Source organism: Pseudochaenichthys georgianus, chromosome 1 (assembly GCF_902827115.2).
Source record: "Pseudochaenichthys georgianus chromosome 1, fPseGeo1.2, whole genome shotgun sequence".
In the NCBI taxonomy this organism is placed as follows: domain Eukaryota; kingdom Metazoa; phylum Chordata; class Actinopteri; order Perciformes; family Channichthyidae; genus Pseudochaenichthys; species Pseudochaenichthys georgianus.
The window spans coordinates 6,078,731-6,099,107 of record NC_047503.1 but is presented as its reverse complement, the minus strand read 5'-3'; the positions used below and the strand labels follow the sequence as shown (position 1 = coordinate 6,099,107).

Here is a 20,377-nt window from a genome sequence, read left to right as displayed (position 1 = left end):
GATCCAAAAAATTAGAAAGGTCTTAAATATGATTTAAAATGACTTAACATTTTTGGATTTGAAAGGTACTTCTGTGTTGCGATCACGTCTAAATGTGTTTTGGGGGAAAGGTCCGGGCTGCAAAGTAACCAGTACGGTAATAGCCTTATACTGTATAACACACTACAGGAAAGGGAAACTCCAAAAAGCCTAGAACGGCCATTTTTAATGTTGTACATTGGACGACTTCCATATATTTTTCTCTGTCACCATCACATTTAACTGTCACCTTAATCAGCTTCCTGCCATTCCAATCTGCTTTGATCTTAACAATAATAATTGTAATTGTTATAGCGCCTTTCAAGAGACCCAAGGACGCTTTACAATGGGAACCAAAAATCTTAAAGCACATCATCAAAATACAGGAATAGCTTTCTGCATTTCGGATCATTTTTGAGATATTCTTTCCAATTACGTCTTTACATTTCCATATTCCCCATGGCTATTGGAGTTACGTTATCCCTTCCATTGTTTACCTATATAGCTTCCCTTTGTTTGCATCAACCCTCGACCGTAAGGTAGACAGTAAGTTCACCCACAGGAGCGGAAAGTTAGTCAGTGTGAGAGCGCCTCGGAGCCCCCCTTCCCCCACTTTATTTCCTTCTCTCACAGAGGACTTTGCACTTCACAGCTCACTGTTCCTGCCAAAGGCGTGGTATGTGTTTGTTTTACTGTGATTAGGAATTATTAAGGCGCATGGGATCTAATGTTTCTGCGTCAGGAAGAGGCTTTGTTTGTGGACACCAGCTTGACTCAAATCACGCTTCACTCTTTTTGATGAAATAAGGAAGAGGTTTATGATGTCATTAGATATTGAATTAGAAGTCCAAAGCAAACAGACCGTGTGAATGGAGGAGACAATGTTTGGCTCACTCGATGTTTTTTTAGTGTGTGTGTGTGTGTGTGCGTGTGTTCAGCTCTGTTTGCACCATTCTGCGTGTGTGCCAAACCTCATACAGTCCCATCACATAGGTCTTGTCTTACAGGTTTTTCCTACACGCCCACAAATAAATGCACAAATACTTTGACACAAACACCCACAGGGCGTGGAAAGCTTGTCCCTTTTTATAGTTATTTTCTAACGCTTCCAGTCAGACGGCTGTGTTCGCTCCGTTTGCTCTAGCGGGCTAGCCTCTATCTTTCAAACACACATAACACACTCAGGATGGCAGGGGAGTGTGTTCCCGAGGGTCCCAACCTAGGGGAGATGGGCGAAGAGGAACTGTGGGAACTGATTAACGACAACCGCCACCGGATCTCCCTGGGGGTGAAGCCGGGCATCTTGATCCCTTACCTGAGGCAGGCCAGGGTGCTCACGGAGATGGACGAGGACGAGATTGTGTCGTGCCACAACCTCACCAACCGCAGCATGAGAACCAGTGAGATTTATGACTTGCTCGTCTTGGATTTGAAACAAAATTAATAATCTGCCAGAGGGGTTACAGAAGACATAATATGTCTCGGTGTGTAGGTAACAAGTGGATTGTTTACGTCATCTTTTACTGCACCTGTTTGTTTACACTGACTGCTTAGTGTATTGACTCCAAGAGATAGAGGCAGTTCCAGTCACACTTTAGGACACAAACTAATATGTATTTGCTTTAAGTATTTGCTTTCATGTTTGTCTTCTTGCTTAGCTTTATTATTATTAATATTGTTATAGATGTTTTTTACTGTGATTATTGTAAATAAAACATGGTTTTGATACGATACAAAACGATGATATATAATTGTCAGATCAAGTCTGAAATCTAGTACAATAGAGGGCTTCACTCTCCCCTTATTAAATGATGGGACCCTTAATCTCCTCTTTGATGATTACAAATCAGTTCGATTTATTTTTCTTTGGGCAGTAATAACATTTTTTTTATTTGACTTCTGTAGTGACACTTGGGGAAATACTTATGTTTGGATGAAGTCTACTGCTTTGAAGGTGAGCTATGATACTGTATCTAACATTAACATTATTCCAGGCCATATGCTGGACCTGCTGAGGACTCAGGGCAGGAATGGTGCTGTGGCCTTGTTGGAGAGCCTGATGATCCACTACCCCCTCCTGTACACCCAAGTCACTGGACGCAAACCCAGCACTGAGCCGTCAAGATTCAGTGGTCTGTAGCTTTAAGTGTTCCTGCGTTTTAAGGGAATAGTTGTCTCTTTGTTTTGACTTGCTTTTGACTGGTGTTGCTCTCCTGGCAGGCCTGATAAAGTACTCGGAGCTGACGGAGTATCTGGTCAGAGCCGTAACGGGGATGCAGAAGGAGCTCCAGCAGGCGCGTTACGAGGCGAGCAAGAAGAGCGCTCTCTGTGCCTCCCTGGAGCTGGAGGTCAGGCAGACCATGGAGCATGAGGAGAAGTCCAGATGCCTTCAGTCTGAAAACCAACGCATACGGAGGCAGCTGTGTTCTCTGCAGCATGACATCACCAAGATGAAGGATGAAAAGTGTGACATGTATGTGCGATACACGGCAGCTATTGAGGATAAGTCAGCTGTGAACATGCGCCTCCACGACCTCAACATACAGGTCAGTGATCCTCGACACACGTGCTCACCCTAAAACCACTCTAATACTTAATACGAAATACTTCTAATATGTTTCTCCTCCCTGAAAAACAAAGCTGTGATCTCAGGGGAAAGTGCTACACATGTCAGGGCTAAAGAACTTCAATCTGCTTAATGTCAATTTAGAAGCTTATACTCAATATGCCTCGAGAGCCACTTGTGAAATGTGTTTCAGGTCTCTTGAGTGATGAGTCATTTTGGTTTTGGCTCGGGGACTACAATCTTTTAGCAGTTGCATTTTCGGAGCGTGCAGGGCCCGGTGTTTTAAGAGCCAGGATCTCTCGGCCTGTGTGACATGTATGTTGACCGTTGTATTTAAGTCTTCTGACTTTTTTTGGACTTGGACCGAATCACAGACACAGCCCTTTAATTATTGCTCGGTATGACATGATGAGCGCCATGACAGAGCAGAGAACAGCTGATGTGATGGTTTTGTTTTTGTGAGGGCATTTTGGATTTAACTTAGCAATATTTTGTGCTGATTCAATTATTTGATTACAAAATAATTGACCATACTTATGAGTTTCAAACATTTGAGAGACAATGAAGCTAGTTAAAAAATGATTGATTTTAATACTTTGTTTGTTTGTTTTATTTGTTTGCTGAAATTGGGTGGAGTACTTTTTAAATGAATCATTCTGTCTCTCCATATGCATACCTATATAACAAGGGTGGGGAACCTGCGGCCCCCGGGCCGTATACGGCCCGCGAGACAATTTGGTACGGCCCTCGAGGTAATTTATAAACACACGCAAAAAAGAAAAAAATTAAAGAAATCTAGACCGCAAACAAATTAAACAAGCGAGTGCCTGTTTCTCCTGGCCAAGGTCAGGGTCCTTGAACACAACACAAGCCTTAACGTGTCATCACGTGGTATATGTCTCGTCTGACAGGGGTGCAGTTCTGACGGAGAGCACCAGAACGCCGCTCCACTCCTGCACTTCCAAAATTGCAGTACGGATACGGAGCCGTACACATGCCGCAGTTTTTGCGTGGCTGTGTCTTTAGTTGTAAGCCTAGTGGCGATCTGTTCATCTGTCATACTGATCATACAGTCAATAACTTTGTTGTTATTAGCATCTGGTTAGCTAGCTATGCTAACGAATATAAGAAGCTTTTTCTACAACCAGTGAGGTAAAGGCACATCTTTATATGATCATTATAGTTGAATAATAGAGAATAAAGTAAACAGGTATAAATACTATATGACGGTAACAAAAAGTTGTTATTAAACAAGAATACAGTTTGAAAGGGGAGTGATTTGTAAAATATCCATAAAGAAAAAGAAATCTGCTTACAGGTCTGTTTCATATGGGTGTTGAGAAATGTATCCATAGATCTCTTAATGTTGCTCTCAAAGTGCAAACATCTTCATGTCCACATGAATAGGAAACTAAATTTACATTTGCACACATCTTGTGTCCATATATTTCTGGTTGGTGGTCATGCCACAACCGTGCACGTGAATGCATGTGCGAGTCATGGTAAAATATCTGGATTAAAAGGTTGCTTTCTCTTTTGCACAGCATGAAAGAAAGTTGAAATGAATGGGCTGTGATTAGTATTTTTAAGCAGAGGTCAATAATTTGTACGGCCCTCGGAGGATGTTGAAAACATTGAAATGGCCCTTGAGATGAAAAAGGTTCCCCACCCCTGCTATATAACATCACTTGCACACACACAATGAAGCAAACCTTTTTTTTCGTAAGTACAGAGAGAAATTAAAACTCACTAACGAACAAATCATTAATCATTTTGGTCCTATTCAGAACATGGAGTCAATGCCTGAGCCTCTTGTGGCCAATATTAGTATTACAAACAAAATGTAAAAAAAAATAGACCTGCCAAAACATGTTTAGCACCTTGTTTACCAGATTATTAATTTGTTGTTAGGACCATGGAAAGGTCCTGGAAACTCCTTATTGTTCACCCATTGTTTTTGTCATAAGCAATCTATTTGCCACAATCGCTAAATGTGTCATATCTACACACAAATGCATAAACTGTTTAGGAGATTACATTTTTTTTATTAAAAAACCCTGCCCTCTGTATTGAGCAAATGTTTAGGGCCAGCTCTGTTATCAAAATGAAAAGCCATTTATTTTGCAAAAATGCGAATGATCAGTTTCTTTCCAGATTTGCTGCTTTTCTCTTCTCTTTGATATTGATTTAATACCTTGTGACTGTCAATCAATTTGTTTAAACATGTGAATAAGCACTGTTGTTCTGGTGTTGTTGCAGATGTACCAGCTGCAGACTGAGCTGCTGAAGGCACAAACAGAGAATGCGTTCCAGAAGACTCCACAGCTGCAGGAGGAACTCAGGAGTCTGCGCTGCCAGCTGTTGAAGGCGGAAAAACTGGACCCAGTGAGAAGAATCACTTAATCATTCTGTGTTATGCTGATTCATGTGGAGTATCCTCGTTCACACATAACCTTTAGACAGGGAAAGAGTCAATATCCACTTGTGTCCAGTCTTTCATCTTGTCTTGTTCTCCGCAGGCGCGTCAGGACATCCTGGCCCAGGATCTGGCCGAGGCCATCGACAGCCAGGTGGAACTGGCAGAGCAGCTCCGGTGTTACAGACAGGAGAATGAACAGCTGCTCTCGGAAAAGCGTGGGGTGTGTGTTTATATTTTTCTGTGTCATCACCGATCAGGACATTTCATGTAAATTCAGCAAAACAGTTACTGCGTGATGAAAGATGACATTCCAGATGATTTTCCTACTCCTACACAGTCCCATGACGGGAAGAAGCCAGAGGAAAACTTCTGTTTTTAACTAAAAACATGGGCATTGGGCGCGTTCACACCGTACTTTTCCCGTTTAGTTCCGTTAGTGCCTGGAATTTTGCGTTCACACCAAAAAGAGTACTTCGTTCCGAGAACATTTACCCCCTTTTTAGTGCCTGCTAGAGAGGTGGGACTATCCTGGGAGAAAAAAGTACCAATTTCGATTGGCCGGGCGAATTGCAAACCACGCCCCGTAAAACTCTGAAAAGTTTTGTGAAGCTGCCATTGTATTTGCTGGCATTAGCATTATTAGCATTAGCCCCACGCACCAACGGAGAGAGAATAACTTATGGCAACACAACAACAAAAACATGGGAGTGGTGGAGTGATGAGGAGGTGTCGTTCTGGCGATTTACTCAGTAGTGAACAGTGTTGTGCTAGTTACTGAAAACCAGTAACTAGTTACCATTACTAGTTACTTCATTTCAAAAGTAACTCAGTTACTTTACTGATTACTTACATCAAAAAGTAATGCGTTACTGTGAAAAGTAACTTTTAGTTACTTAAAAAAAGGGCTCCCATTATATTAATGCCCTTATAGCCTTCATTTCAGTACTGTTATTGCATTGGAGAACAATACAATCTGTTGATCAACTTGACATGCATTATATGCAATCTGGATAGCATCGATATTAGCTGGCTTTCCATTTTTGTATATTCTTTCTCCAGGTAGTTGGAAAAAGTGTTCCGTTTCATATGCCGTGTGCCGCCTGGACATGATATCATGCTAACTAGCTCCCTGAAAGCGGGTGACTCCACTGTAGCAATAGCCTGCATGTGTTCTACAACATACCGTGCAATGGCTTTATCGACTTTTCCCTGGCTAGCAGTCCCTTGGTTAAAATCCAGCCGCTGTTGCTTAGGTGGAGGTGGAGTGGCGTTGGATGAGTCTGGGTCTGTGCCGGTCTTAGTTAATAGGCTTGTTTGAGACGCGTTGCGGCTCGCCTCGAAAGTAGACGAGAATAGCCGATTGCAGCCGGGGGAGGTCTCAAAAAGCTCGCCTGAAGTCGGACAGCTCGGAGTCGGCTTCGTCTTCTCTCGGTTTTTTGGCGGATTGCAAACAACTTTAAGGTGCATACCGCCACCTCCGGAGTCGGCTTGACTCGGTTTGCATTTATAAAGAATGCACAAACGTGTTTAATCGTTAATGTCAGATATGTACTAAGTAAATACATTTGTTCCTGCTCAAGATTAGATTCAACTTTATTGTTATTGCACATATTACAGGTACTGAGACAACGAAATGCAGTTTAGCTTCTCAGGTGCAACAAGCAGTGAAGTGGAAAGTAATGTACGCAATCTACAGAATAACATATAGAATGAATTGAATGATGAATACACAGTGGGGTATGAATACACTACACAGCAGCCTGTGAGCAGTATGAACAGTGTGTATGAATATGCTAAGATATATAAAGTATGAAAACGGTAAGCGGTGCAAGTAAGGTATAAAATATATAGATATTAATTTCATGATGATAAACATTGTGGAACAATGATGAAAAATGGGAATGGATGTGGCGACATAAAACTGACACAAAACAACAACACACTTTTGCCGAGCCAATTGGAGAGCTTCATCAGCAGCACGTGGTAAAAACCACCAATGAGCGCTCAGCTCGAGATACCAGCGAGCCGTTTCCCATCAAGCATTTCGCTTCCGCAGCCCGTGGAGAGGAACTGCGCCGCCTCGCCGCGCCTCGCTCTCAAGGCTGCGGGCGTCTTTGTCCCGTGAGATTTCAACGTCTCATGTGGGCGGGCCTCCAGAGCAAGTCGGACAAAATGACTAACCATGATGCAACGCACTAGTAAGACGTTGATCGCAAATGCGCAGGTCTCGCTTGTCTCAAACAAGCCTACTAGCTTTGTCCCAGCATGTTGTTTTTGCAGATGTTTTAAGAGATTTGAATGACTGGTTTGGGCAGTAGATAGGCTCTTTGACCCGCCAGGACACAACTTACATTTAACAGAAACTTTCTTTTCTTTGTGCTCGACAAAAGTGAAATAGTGACTTTGTAACGCGTTAGTCCCAACACTGGTAGTGAAGTACTGAAGCCAGTCCCCAACTCCGGGGACTTCGGGCGGCAGTATACGCCGTGAAGTGGTTTGCGGCCTGCCAGTAAACCCAAAGCAGAACAAGAAGAAGTGACGTCAGCGGCTTCATTTGCGTAATCTTCCCTCACGGAACTTATTCTGGTGTGAACGCGATCTGTACTTAGTTCCATGAGGGTACTAAGTGGCACTGATACCTAGGGGTGCAACAAATAATCGACTTAATCGATTAAAATCGATGACCAAATTAGTTGCTAATTCGGTCGTCGATTCGTTGGTGACGTCATCACGTGTGTTTTACGCGCCGTTAAACTCCAACGTTATTGGTCTTTTTATCGGTACTGGAGACATTTAAAAAATATATGTCATATGTATTATTGCTACATAGACATTATATCGTAGTCTTAGTGTCACCAACTCGTTTATAATATGCAAAAAGACAAAAAAATGCGTCTATGGTGTATTTTCGATCTTTCCAATCGAGACGAGATCTCTCTCCCCGTATGTGTGCGAGGGGGCGGGGAAGTTTACACACACGTGGCTGCTACATGCCTGCAACACACACACATGGCTGCTACATGCAGCAACACACACACAGCTGCTACATGCAGCAACACACGGCGGGGATGGTGGAGAGAAGCGCTCCAAGGTGGGGTTAAATGTAACCCGTCTCGATGTGGACAATGCTCGTTGCCAATAGTGCAATAAGAGTTTAGCATGTAAGGGCGGTAACACGAGCAATCTGTCTAAACATTTAGCAAAAGTGCTCCACATCCAGACGGAGGAATGCACCGGGTTCCACTGTCTTGCTCTGTAGCCCCCCTAGTATCCAGTAACTTGTCCACGTCAGCAACACACCGAGTTAACTACATTATACAAACATGGGTTAATGATTAGAGGTACCTGAGTTATTTATTTTGTTAACGTTTCAGCTATTCTGTTTACAATTATGTCATCACATTATTTGATACGATTTGTTAAAACATTGTTGTTTCTTTTTATGTGAAATATTATTTATTTAATTTAAATAAAAAGCTATGTTAATTCTGTTCACAATTTGTTCAGTTAATTTAATAATATATGTATTTTTGAATCAAGTATTCATCTTTATTGTTTTCATTGTTAGTTTCCACATGCCTAAAACAACCTCAAGCTAAATTTAAAAGTTGATGGCTAAATAAGAGCGTTTGAGAAATTGTGCAAGGCATACAGTAATAGTCCGAATAATCGATTAATCGTTTCATTAATCGATAGATTAATCGATTATCAAATTAGTCGTTTGTTGCAGCCCTACCTCATTCACACCAACGGTGTTTCAGGGCCGGTTCGGAGCTGGAGCTTGAAAAGCACCGGGTTTTCCTCTTCACACCGCAGCGGAGCAGCCTCTTAGCTCCGGAATCCGGTTCGTTTCAAGCACCAAAAAATTGGAGAAGCCCCTCACTGCAGTGCGCAGTACCTCAAGCCCCTCCTTCTCAACCTTTGAGGCACGTGACTAACGGCCCCTCCTTCTCAACCTTTGAGGCACGTGACTAACGGCCCCTCCTTCTCAACCTTTGAGGCACGTGACGAGCTTCACAGTTCTGTTCTGTTAATCATAGCGTCAGAGTATTAACTATTTTAACATATTAATATAAATATATATATTAGGGCTGTCAAACGATTACAAATGTTAATCAGATTAATCACAGCTTAAAAATTAATTAATCATGATTAATCACCATTCGAACTATGTCCAAAATATGCCATTTATTTATGTATATTGTTGTGGGAATGGAAAGATAAATGAAAGAAGGCGGATATATCCATTTAACATACAGTATCTATGTTTATTATAACATTTTTCTGCGTGTCAAAATGAAAGACAACCCACACACCTATCAATCATCAAACCGTGGGGTCTTAATTCATTACGTGTTGATTTCTATCAACGGGGGAGTACTTCAGGAAAGTCGACAGGGGGGGGGGGCTAGTGGAGTACTTCGTGACCACAGAGTGTGAACGTTGTGATCAGCTGTTTTAGCGCACTTCTCCAGTGATGGGGGGAGTCTCCCTCCGCAGCCGGTTGGCGTAGTTTTGGCACAGTTCCGTTGTACAGACCGACGTTAACAGCAGCCCTGTCTGTGCACACGGAGACCGACTCTGTCGTCCGGTGATCTAACCGCCTTCTGGAAAAGCTTCACAAGTACGTCGGTACGCAAATGCGCTTTGTGACACAAGTGACGGTACGCATTTCAGATTACGCACAGAACCTGCGTACCAGTTATGTGCACCCCTGTACCAGAGCCATATTATTACTATTATATGGCTCTGCCCTGTACTACAGCAAGAGTATTCTCCGTCGGGACTTCCTGCAACAACACCACGCCGTTATCAAAGATGTTCTATTGAGAAGACGATCACTACGTGACAAAAGTTTTCAAAACCGTGGCTACTGAAATCAATCTTACAAACTGCTGTCTGTGCAATTTACTCCGCACGAGTTGGCAGACTTTATTTTGCTTACTTTAACATCATTTTTCATGGTGGGGCTAAGCCATTTCTTGGTATGGGTGTAGCCTACCCCAGCCATACCCTGGCGCTGTCACTGGTGGCACGTATGGGGCGGGCCATTCTGCACATGCGTTAAATGCGTTAAATATTTTAACGCAATTAATTCAAAAAATTAATTACCGCCGTTAACGCGATAATTTTGACAGCACTAATATATATATATACCTTTGAGACACGTGACGAGCTTCACAGTTCTGTTCTGTTAATCATAGCGTCAGAGTATTAACTATTTTAACATATTAATATATATTAATATATATATATATATATATAATGATACCAATGATGATGGCGAGTGATCTGTCGCCATGGCAACGGCATTTAAAAATGTAAAACTCAAATTAAACACATTAACAGTCTTCAAAGCATATTTGAATGTCTATTTGCATGTTAATGGCATCAATTATTTCAGTTATGACTTCAAGAAAGGGCCTTCATTTGTTTTTTAACTTTTTAATTTAATTTTACGTGCCTCAAAGGTTGAGAAGGAGGGGCTTAGGTTGAGAAGGAGGGGCCGTTAGTCACGTGCCTCAAAGGTTGAGAAGGAGGGGCATGAGGTACTGCGCATTGCAGTGAGGGGTACTACAAAAATTGTCCGACCAGAGCAAAAACACCACGTCACGCTTACGTCGAGGCGGGGGCAGGGGCAGAGACAGATCAACTCCTGAACAACAACAAAAAGCCCGCGTTGTATCCAGTTTGTACACAACGATGGAGAAACTTAACAAGAGTTTCAGAGTTTCAGTGTTTCTGCCATAGACTGTATATATAAAGGTTTCTGCTCATGGTGAAGCAACGTGTCTGCGTGTTAAGGTGGAACCTGAGCATTCACGTTGATCACCTCTCATTATAACTCATTATAAATCTATAAATATTAAACTTTACTTCACGTGTTCATTTGAGAACAGCTGTTACATACCTGGGTGAAGGTTACAGTTCATTTAAATGAAAGATACAACGTTACTCCACACTCATGGTTCAGTCCACCTTAAGAAATAAGACCGAGCTCGGAAGTGTTTTAAAAAAAGCTTTATTGACACGAGTACACTTTTTTATAAGAATATAACTAAACCACAGAAATGACTCCGGAACAGCTGCAGATAGAGCCATAAGAATGCAACTGATTTCATCTGCGGTTTGGCTTTATGAAACAGGCACGCAAACGGTTACGTCATGACGCAAACGATGACGCAACGACGCATTACCAGTCGGACTCTGGGCGGTGTGAAAAGAGCCAGAGCTAAACCGAAGAACCGGTTCTGAACCTGAAAAGCTCTAGCACGGAGCTTGAACCGGAGTTGCGTTGGTGTGAATGAGGTAAAAGTCCCGTTTAACCAGCGATCTAATGGTGTAAGCTAAGTAAAATAAATGTCAAAAACAGGAACAATTATGTATTTCATTTCATTTCATTTCAAACCTTTATTTAACCAGATTGGTGAAGTGCTGGGAACTAAGTACGGCAAAGTACTTGGTGTGAAAGCGGCTATTGTAAAGAGTGCTGCAGGAATGTTTTCTAAAATCCGGAAATTAGTTAGTCCCTCTTCTTTGGTTAGAGGCCTGAAATAAGGTCAGAGGTAACATAATCTTAAGAAAATTATCCCATTATGTTCTATGACATTAATGATGTTAATTAATAACCGATTTGTGAATTTCCAGAGCTTCTATGTGTTTTAAAAATGGCGTTCGCAACAAGGGGCTAAATGAGACTCCTAAACATCATCACACCAAACATTAGCTACCTTTAGTTTAGCAGGCTATTGTGTAGCTCATTTATAGCATAGTGATAGCTTTTAGCATGTTTGAAATACTGTTTGTGGAGATTATCCTGCTGAACAAATCCTATTGCTATTTTGGCTCAGCTTGTTTGGCTAATTAATTCAGATCTGATGAGAAAATTTTTCTTACAGTTCAAATATAAAGATCAAAAGGGTATTATTTAAGAAATGTGGTGTTGAATGGGATAATAAGTGAATGTATGAGAGTTTCTGGTATAAATAACAAACTGAATGCATACGTTTCACTTACAGGTGACCAAATCAAATGAACCGTTACCTTGGCTAACATTTGAAAACTGTTGGAAACATTTGGTTGACCTAGGTATACAACTCAACAAAATATATAACACAGGTCCACTCATTTAAAAAAATAAAAGTGACATATTATATCTTTAAATGGTTATACGATATACCACCAATATTTACATATATACACGAGTTCACATAATGTGTTTATTTGTGTAGCTGTTGGACCAGAAGGAGGGCCTGAGCCTCCAGGTGACGCAGCTGACCCTGGACTGCACCATGCACCAGCAGAAGAGCACCGTGATCCAGAACCAGATGAAAGAGCTGCAGGCAGAGAGAGACCAGGTGAGGAACTGACAACAATCTCATCGGTCCTGTCTTTCATCAATTATTTTATTTCTGTTTGCCCTGTAGTCTAGAATTCTATTGTTAGGCTTAGTTGGAACTGATCTTGCATTGCATCACACTGTTTGTTGTTCCTGTTGAAATGTCAACCGGTCGAGTGTGAGCAGTTTGGTTGGAGACGATAGAATATCAGCTCTCTTACTTATTCTACCTCTAACTCTCTGTTCTGAATAAGATATGTTTCTAAAATGTAGCACATTACATCGAGGTAAGTGGATATTATTCATGTGAGGGCATTATTTGGACATGTGTTCAACAAATTCAGGATATGCTACTGATCTGGGGCTAACACCTGCCCTATCTGTTGGTTGTGCTAGTAGTAGTTACATGTTCCAACAAGAGAGCACCTGCATCTGTCAAGAAGGAGAAACACATACATTATTGACATTATGAAGGAACAGGTATGTAGATACTCCATTCAATTGCATTTATTATGTTACGTTAAAGCCATTCACTTGAAATAATTTCCATAGAAATGTATAGTCATCGCAAAGCAAGTTTCTTTGTAACACTCACAACAATGAAATAAAACATCCACACACACACACACACACACACACACACACACACACACACACACACAACACACACACACACACACACACACACACACACACACACACACACACACACACACACACACACACACACACACACACACACACACACACACACACACACACACACACACACACACACACACACACACACACATACCATGTAGACATCACTTCAGGGGACATTACATTGACTTACATGCATTTCCTGGAGACTTATCCTAACCTTAACCATCACATGCCTAACCCTAACCCTTACCCTTAACCTAACCCTTACCCTAACCCTAATCCTAACCAAGTCTTCACCCTAAAATTAATGATTCTCCTCATGGGGACCTCCAATGTGTCCCCATAAGGGAGGCGAGTCCCCACACGTGACTGTGTAGACAGATTTAGGTCCCCACAAGTATAGTAATGCCAGACCACACACACACACACACACACACACACACACACACACACACACACACACACACACACACACACACACACACACACACACACACACACACACACACACACACACAGAGCTGTTCCACTGGAGCTGTGCAGAAAGCAATAACACACCAGGGTAATACCTGACAGCTCGGGGTGTGATGGGTGAATCAGGCCTGCGGTAAGATGTGTGACGCACAGCATCTGCATGTCACTATGGGGTTGGCATGCCTTGTGTGTCCTGCCTCTCGTGCTTAAAGTTATCTATTTTTGTAATCCATTGATGACAGGAAAATCCAAATTCCTAAATTTAAAAAGCAGGCAGGAAACACTTAAGGGGACAGTTCACCCCATGAATCAAGTATACATGTTATTCCTCATAGAGCGACTTATCGGTGTAGAAAGTCGAAGTGTTATTCGAGTTGTTTAGGTATCAGCTGTAGAGATGTCTGCCCTCCCTATCATATATTGGAACTAGATTGCACTCAGCGTGCGTGGCCAAAATAATACATCTGAAGACACATGAAGACATCTCCATTGACTTTAGATGATCCACATATTGTCGTGAACTATTGCAGGAACTCTTTTCTTTTTACTGAACTGTCCATGATACGATGCACCTGTTCTTGATTTTTGGAAAGAGACTTTGCTTTTTAGTTTTTCAAATGTATATTTTTGACGACTAGAACACCACAAGCCGAGTGACATCTAATTAGATTGATATAAAATGCAACACAGTGTGGAGTAAAATATATTTTTCATTTATTTTCATTAAATCATTCATCACCAATCACATTGGTTATGTAACGTGCAGTTATCATGCATTATTATACATGTCTCAAACGTGGTTGCTGCTCCAAGTGTTCTATCATGTATTGTTCTTGAGTTGAATATGTTCACAAGAATGTGTCGAACGCTACAAAGCTACCAGCCACAGACGCCACACTGAAGACATCCTGCATGCCTCTGTGGCAGCCAGAGACTGATTCTGCTTCATCCAGACATTACCTGATTGAGTGATGTGCATATCAATGTTTTGAGTTACGGTTGGCGTGAGGCAAGTTATGCCATTCCACTCATAATGACTTTGGGATTTTTAATTGAGGCGTACACTTGGCCTGAGTGCGTTTATCTGCACGAATAAGAAATAAGGCGTTCTTTGTGCAGTCAATTCTGTGTCATTTAGGTATTGTGATGGACACTTCTGAAGCAATGGAGACGAAACTCAGAGAGACGGGAAGAGCAGGAGCTTTGATGGCAAACACTGACGGTTTATTTGGAGCTTCGGCCGGAGAATTCAGAAGGCCACGAGGTGACACAGCGGTGGCCAAACCAATTCTGAAGATCTCTACCCCAGACCCCTGTACTGTATGTAGCTGGTTCTGAGAGAATAAGCAGCATGCTGCATAACAAGATGAAACAGGCAAAGCACAATAACACCTCTCTCATCTGACGCCAACAGGCAGGAACAGGGAGACGAGATACCGAGAGAGAAGTACAAACTGATCAAATGGGTCAAAGTTATGGGCCTAGGAAAATATTTCCCCAACAGGTATGTCAAGTGTAATGTTTCCTGTGCTTTCAGGCGTACGTGTCCCGAGATGAAGCCCAGGCCATGATCGCCCGCACCCTGGCTGAGAAGGACGCCCTGAGGTGTCAGCAGGTGGAGCTCCAGGGGCGCGTCTTCAGCCTGAAGGCCACCACGGGGCGCCGGCAGAGTTCTGATGTGATTCACCACTCAAGCCCATTTCAGCACGCATAAACACACAGCATACAGACTTGATTATGCTACTGTATGTGCTCTTGTTAAAGGGTTTGGACATGGATTGGGAGAGCCCGAGATCCAGCTTTGAAGAATCCCCATGCCTGCCCAGAATGCCCACCAGACGCAAACTCTGCCGCACGGACGTAGTCAATTCGCTGTCAATCAGTTTCTGCAACTCAGAGGTGAGATTGTGAAGTCTTTTTCTCTTGTTTTATTTTCTGTCAGATCCATGTACAGATCCTTGTGTTAAGAGATCAGGCTGGAAGTTGTCTACATGCTTGATATTGTCTACAAATACCATTTAATAGCAAAACCACCAATGAATTGATCTTAGTAGCCTAAGTCTTACAGTATACTGTATCTCTTATTGCCAAAGAGCTCAATCGTCCATTTAATAATGTCCAAATCATCCCCTAGAAAATACACTAATGTTTCATTTCTGAGTGACAGCAAATAACAGATAACAGGAAGGAAACAAATTCGTTTTTTTCAACTATAATTTTCACCCATTTTTCAATGAGACCCTATTTTGCTTTTGGGCAAAACGCCTTAATGGGAATATTGTTTGCTTCCATAACGGAACAACATCACTATGTAACACTCGCGCTTCTATCGGCACAAAATACAAATATGAACCTGAAAATAAGTATAATATGTCCTCGTCAAAGATTAACATTTGTAGTATCAACCGAAGTGCTTGGGGCTTTTATTCTATCTTTCTTTTCAGGTGATGAATTGAAACAATCATGTTAATTTTGGAACTGAAGCTTAGGTATCACTTTTGTGCTAATATTGACATTTCAAAATGATTTAAACTTGAACTATATTTGATATCTAAGTGTTAGTGCTATTGTGGGTCAAAATAAATACATGGGAGCCAGAGGATGTTTGATAATATTTCAGAGAATTTTCTAGATTTTTACTCAAGTGTGTGTTTTTTTCTTTTAATCCCAGAAATTCCGATGTATTAATTTGTAATATCTTTTTTTGTTGATGCTTTCAACAAACCAGTATATTAAAATCGTTTTTATTATATTCTTTTTATTTATTAGTCCTTTTTACACGGTAAATAATGTATATTTGTGTATAGTGTGAAGATGCTGCAGCGAGTAGTGTCCGATCCCGATACGCAGAGCCCCCCAGCCCCGAGTCCCTCCGCAGAAGAGAGGAAGCTCTATATGCAGACAGCAGGTGTGTGTTTCCACGTTCATCTACACTATTATTATATTGATTGAGCTCGTGCTTTGATTTGAAAAGACCTTGTGAGTTCCAGCCGGCGAGGCTTTTGGCATGACACCCAGCAGGAAGAATGAAGTAAAGTTGTTATTGACCACTGCTTTCCAGGAAAAGATTCATTAGGATCTTATTATACCAAGAACGAGGCAGAAGCTGCCCGCAGAGCACGCTGTGAAAAGGTTCTCGTACACTCAGACTCCTCAACTCTTGTATTTCTGCTCAAGGGAGCTTTTTGTATTCCCATGTGCTGACAAACCATTCATCTTTGTCGTCATAGGGATATAAATATTCCAAATCACTAAACCAATCTGTGGGTTATCGCGCGACAGATAATTATCTTGTGCTTAGCATGAAAGCGGGCTCAGTATAAAGAACTAAACTCATCAGTGTATATCTACTGTATGGGCAAGAAAGTTCAAACCTAATAAATGTGTTCATGTAGCTTGTCTTCCTCTCTTGCAGCTTGGACACACTGGAGACTGAATCTATATTGGACGACTTTGTGTTTATCCCTCACAGTATGGAAAACTTTTTTGGCTAAGTGACTGTATGTGTGTGTGTGGGGGGGGGGGGGGTGCTGTTGTTTGGCAGCACTTTCATTAGCTTTTGTTCAATGTTGGACCTGTGCCAGGGCTGTGAAGTGACACACTAACTCACATGCACATTGTTCCTGGGGAAACGACCGTGATGCCAAATGATTCAACAGCCTCTCTTTTGTTCAGTGGAGAGTGCAGACATGCAGAGACACAGGCGTTCCTCTTCCCAAGGCTCCAGCGCCGGCAGGTGAGGACCAACATTGCTAGAAATAAACAGTTTCATATTACTAAGCATTTTTGTGTAGAACAGAAAGCAGTCTACTTCAATTACTGGCAAATGGTTTAAATGCATTTCAATATTTGCTAATTCACTTATCTAGTTACTGTTGTATCTAAATGTTAAAATAAATCATGTAAATAAAAAAATGCGTTGACCATCACAAATGGCCATTCAATAAGTATCACCATGGCAATAATACAAAATTAATGGTTTAGAATGCAGTGACACAAAATAATAGCTCTTTAAATGAAAAAGTAATTTGGTGGTATATCCCTGAGTCAGTCAAAGAAATATGACCCTTAAAGTGAATACATTAGAATACATGTTGGTGACATCACACATATTAACAACCCAGTTTATTATTTCTCACTTTGGCATGTTTTGTTTTATGACTTGTTTATTTGGAAAGGTGGTCCTTAGAAGTGGGCTTTAAGTAAAGAATGGCTGATATATACTGTAAGATCTCATACAGTGCATACAGAGCACACGGAGGGGAAGGGACTTTATCATCATTTCATCCAGCACACTAGATTAGATATTCAACAATAACTGTGTGCTGACCCTCACATTTAAAGGTATGGTCAGCAATTCTCATCCCAAACCATTTTTTCAAATCAGCAAATACATCCCCGAGAAAACAAAATATACAGCCCTGGCTTTTTAACCTGTTAAACCCCGAGCCTGTACTTTCAGGTTTCAGGCTCGAAAATGACATTCCCAGAACAAATGACTATAACTAAAAGACATTGGATTAACCTTAAACAGCGTTTTTATTCCCTTGAACAAGAGCTTTGATCACAAAACAGCAACGGTAAGACATAATTATTGTTATGGTTTTGAAAACTGTTGTTTTTTTTCTTCTCTGTTCTGGTTGCTAGCTCAGTGAGTTTGTGTCCTACAGTGATGATATTTATAACAACAAGAATCTGTGGAGTATCAGCTTTCAGATGATATGTAGTTTGTGCAGAAAATATTAAGTTTTAAAGATCGTTTTTGCTAGTTAGCACCGGAAGTAGCATCTGCCCGTTTTAGCTAAGGGCTAATGCTAACGCTTCTCGTGAGACTTGTGTTTTGTTTCTGTAAAAATGGTTCGTATTGTCAGTTAGCTGAGATTCTTCTCGTTAATCTGGTATAACACATTAATAGGTTTTTAAATATTAAGATGCCCTGAGACACAGTGTTGTGAGAAAAAAAAAACAGGGTCCCCGTCGGCGGGGACCTTCGGGCTTAACAGGTTAAACTGAAAACATACAAAGTGGCTCGGAGCGTCCATGGGAAAGGCCTTTGGTGTATAAATAGAAAGCTAGAGGGACCATACATCTTGAGGGGGGTATAGGTGTAGATGTTGAGTTAAAGTAACAATACAACACACTGGGTTTAGGTTTGTAGGCTGTATACTTTGAAATGATGTTCTCTGTTCTCAGTGAGAAGTAACATTTTTCCATACCATTGATGTCACTTTTAATAATTAAAATGTTTTGTTGATGTTCTAAACTTTCCTCCTCTCCTTATTTCTCCTCACCAGCCTATGTAAAACCCTAGCCCCTTCCTTCCTGATGCGCTCTCGTCCGAAAGCAATTCGCATTAACGGCCGCGTTCTCAGCATCTCCCTCCAGGGAGACGCGCTGCTCAGCCAGCTGGCTGTGGTGGGAGGGAATAAGACCGGAGTGTTTGTGCACCAGGTGACAGAGGGAACCGCTGCCCACACTGTCGGCATCAGCCCCGGGGCACAGATAGTGGAGGTGGGTTTAAATATGTTTCTAAACACATCATTTTGCCTAGAAGACGGAAGCCCAAAAAGACACATGATCCACTTTTTGGTTTTGATCCTAGTGGTTTTTTTGCTCTTGTGCCAAAGACTTAAAGGTGGGGTAGGTAAGTTTCAGAAACCGGCTCGAGATACACTTTTTGTTATATTCCATGGAATGCTCTTAACATCCCGATAGCAATGAATATCTTAATTGCTTTGACAAAAAATCCATACAAAAATGTCATCTGTAGAAGCCGTAATACTGTAAAAAGTACAACGGCCTACCTGCCTGTCAGCCTTCCATCGGGGCACAAACTTATCTCGTGCCCTCATTGGTCATGTGCGCGTTCGTGTGTGTTGGAGGAGGGGCTCTATAAGGAAGTGGCAGATTTTCTCCGGTTGTGTATTTTCAAATTCTAGCGATCTCGAGCCGGTTTCTCAAACTTACCTACCCCACCTTTAAGTATATGTAAAAAAAAGTTGATTTAATTCTGCTGTCAGCTCAGACATAAATATGCCATTACTTACTGAATTGCATGACGAGATAAAAATGAGATGATAAAAATAAAACATTAATACATTAATATGCTTTTGTCCTATTTCATTTAAAAAGAAACCTGAAAATCGTTATACTTGTTTTCAAGGATAAAATAAACTTTGAAAGACTATCTTGGCAAATGTTAGTTTTTTCAGCCACATTTTTTTGCACCTGTTCCACAGATGAAAAAGATATTAAGGAACGATTAGAGAAAGATTATCCTGGCCAAATCTTCTTTTCACCTTACGTCATAAACAAAGGAGAGAAAAGGCTTTGGATTAGATTCAGAAAACTGATCACCACAGGGTTTTTTCTCTCTCTTGCCTCTCATGGCTTGCGTACATTTCTCATATAACTGTTATCGTGCAGGTGAAGTACGAGCAGAACCAGAAGGCTCTGAGGATGGTGCTGGAAGATTCCACTTTAGAGGAAGCCATGTGGGCTCTTGGCCAGGTCACAGGCCTCTGTCACCTCTCCCCTCCGGCCCAGGCAAGATGGTACGTCCTGCATCATGTACACTTTGGCCCCTTGTAACCAAGATGGTACGTCTCATCATACATCCCTATATCTCAAACCAAGTAACCAAAAGAATATCATAATAGACTACATGTCATATCCAAAGACCTGCTTCTTCATGCTTTGCCCTTTACATTTTCAAAAAGAAAATGTGCCTTTGCATACAAACATACACACACAAGAGCAAAATCATACGGCTTGACTTCATCAGTTCAAATCACAGTGACTGTATCTTGGCTCTAGCAGGAAGTGAAGTTTATGGTTCTGCTGTTATGAAGCCTTCTCTTGAGATTAGATTGATGGCCAGCTGCCATGTGACAAATCTCTGTGACTTGTTGAAGTA

At 41.5% G+C, this 20,377-nt stretch overlaps 1 protein-coding gene across 1 annotated transcript; it reads left to right on the top strand.

Annotated features, from left to right (window-relative positions):
• Positions 1-1,115: 1,115 nt before the first annotated feature.
• Positions 1,116-20,052, top strand: card14 (caspase recruitment domain family, member 14). The gene is made up of 13 exons (XM_034090377.1): positions 1,116-1,418; positions 2,013-2,150; positions 2,239-2,564; positions 4,844-4,969; positions 5,104-5,223; positions 12,236-12,361; positions 14,999-15,139; positions 15,226-15,360; positions 16,269-16,369; positions 16,877-16,932; positions 17,137-17,197; positions 18,756-18,972; positions 19,888-20,052. The coding sequence occupies exons 1-13, from the start codon at positions 1,205-1,207 to the stop codon at positions 20,050-20,052; spliced, it is 1,926 nt and encodes a 641-aa protein (XP_033946268.1). The 5' UTR covers positions 1,116-1,204.
• Positions 20,053-20,377: the final 325 nt, after the last annotated feature.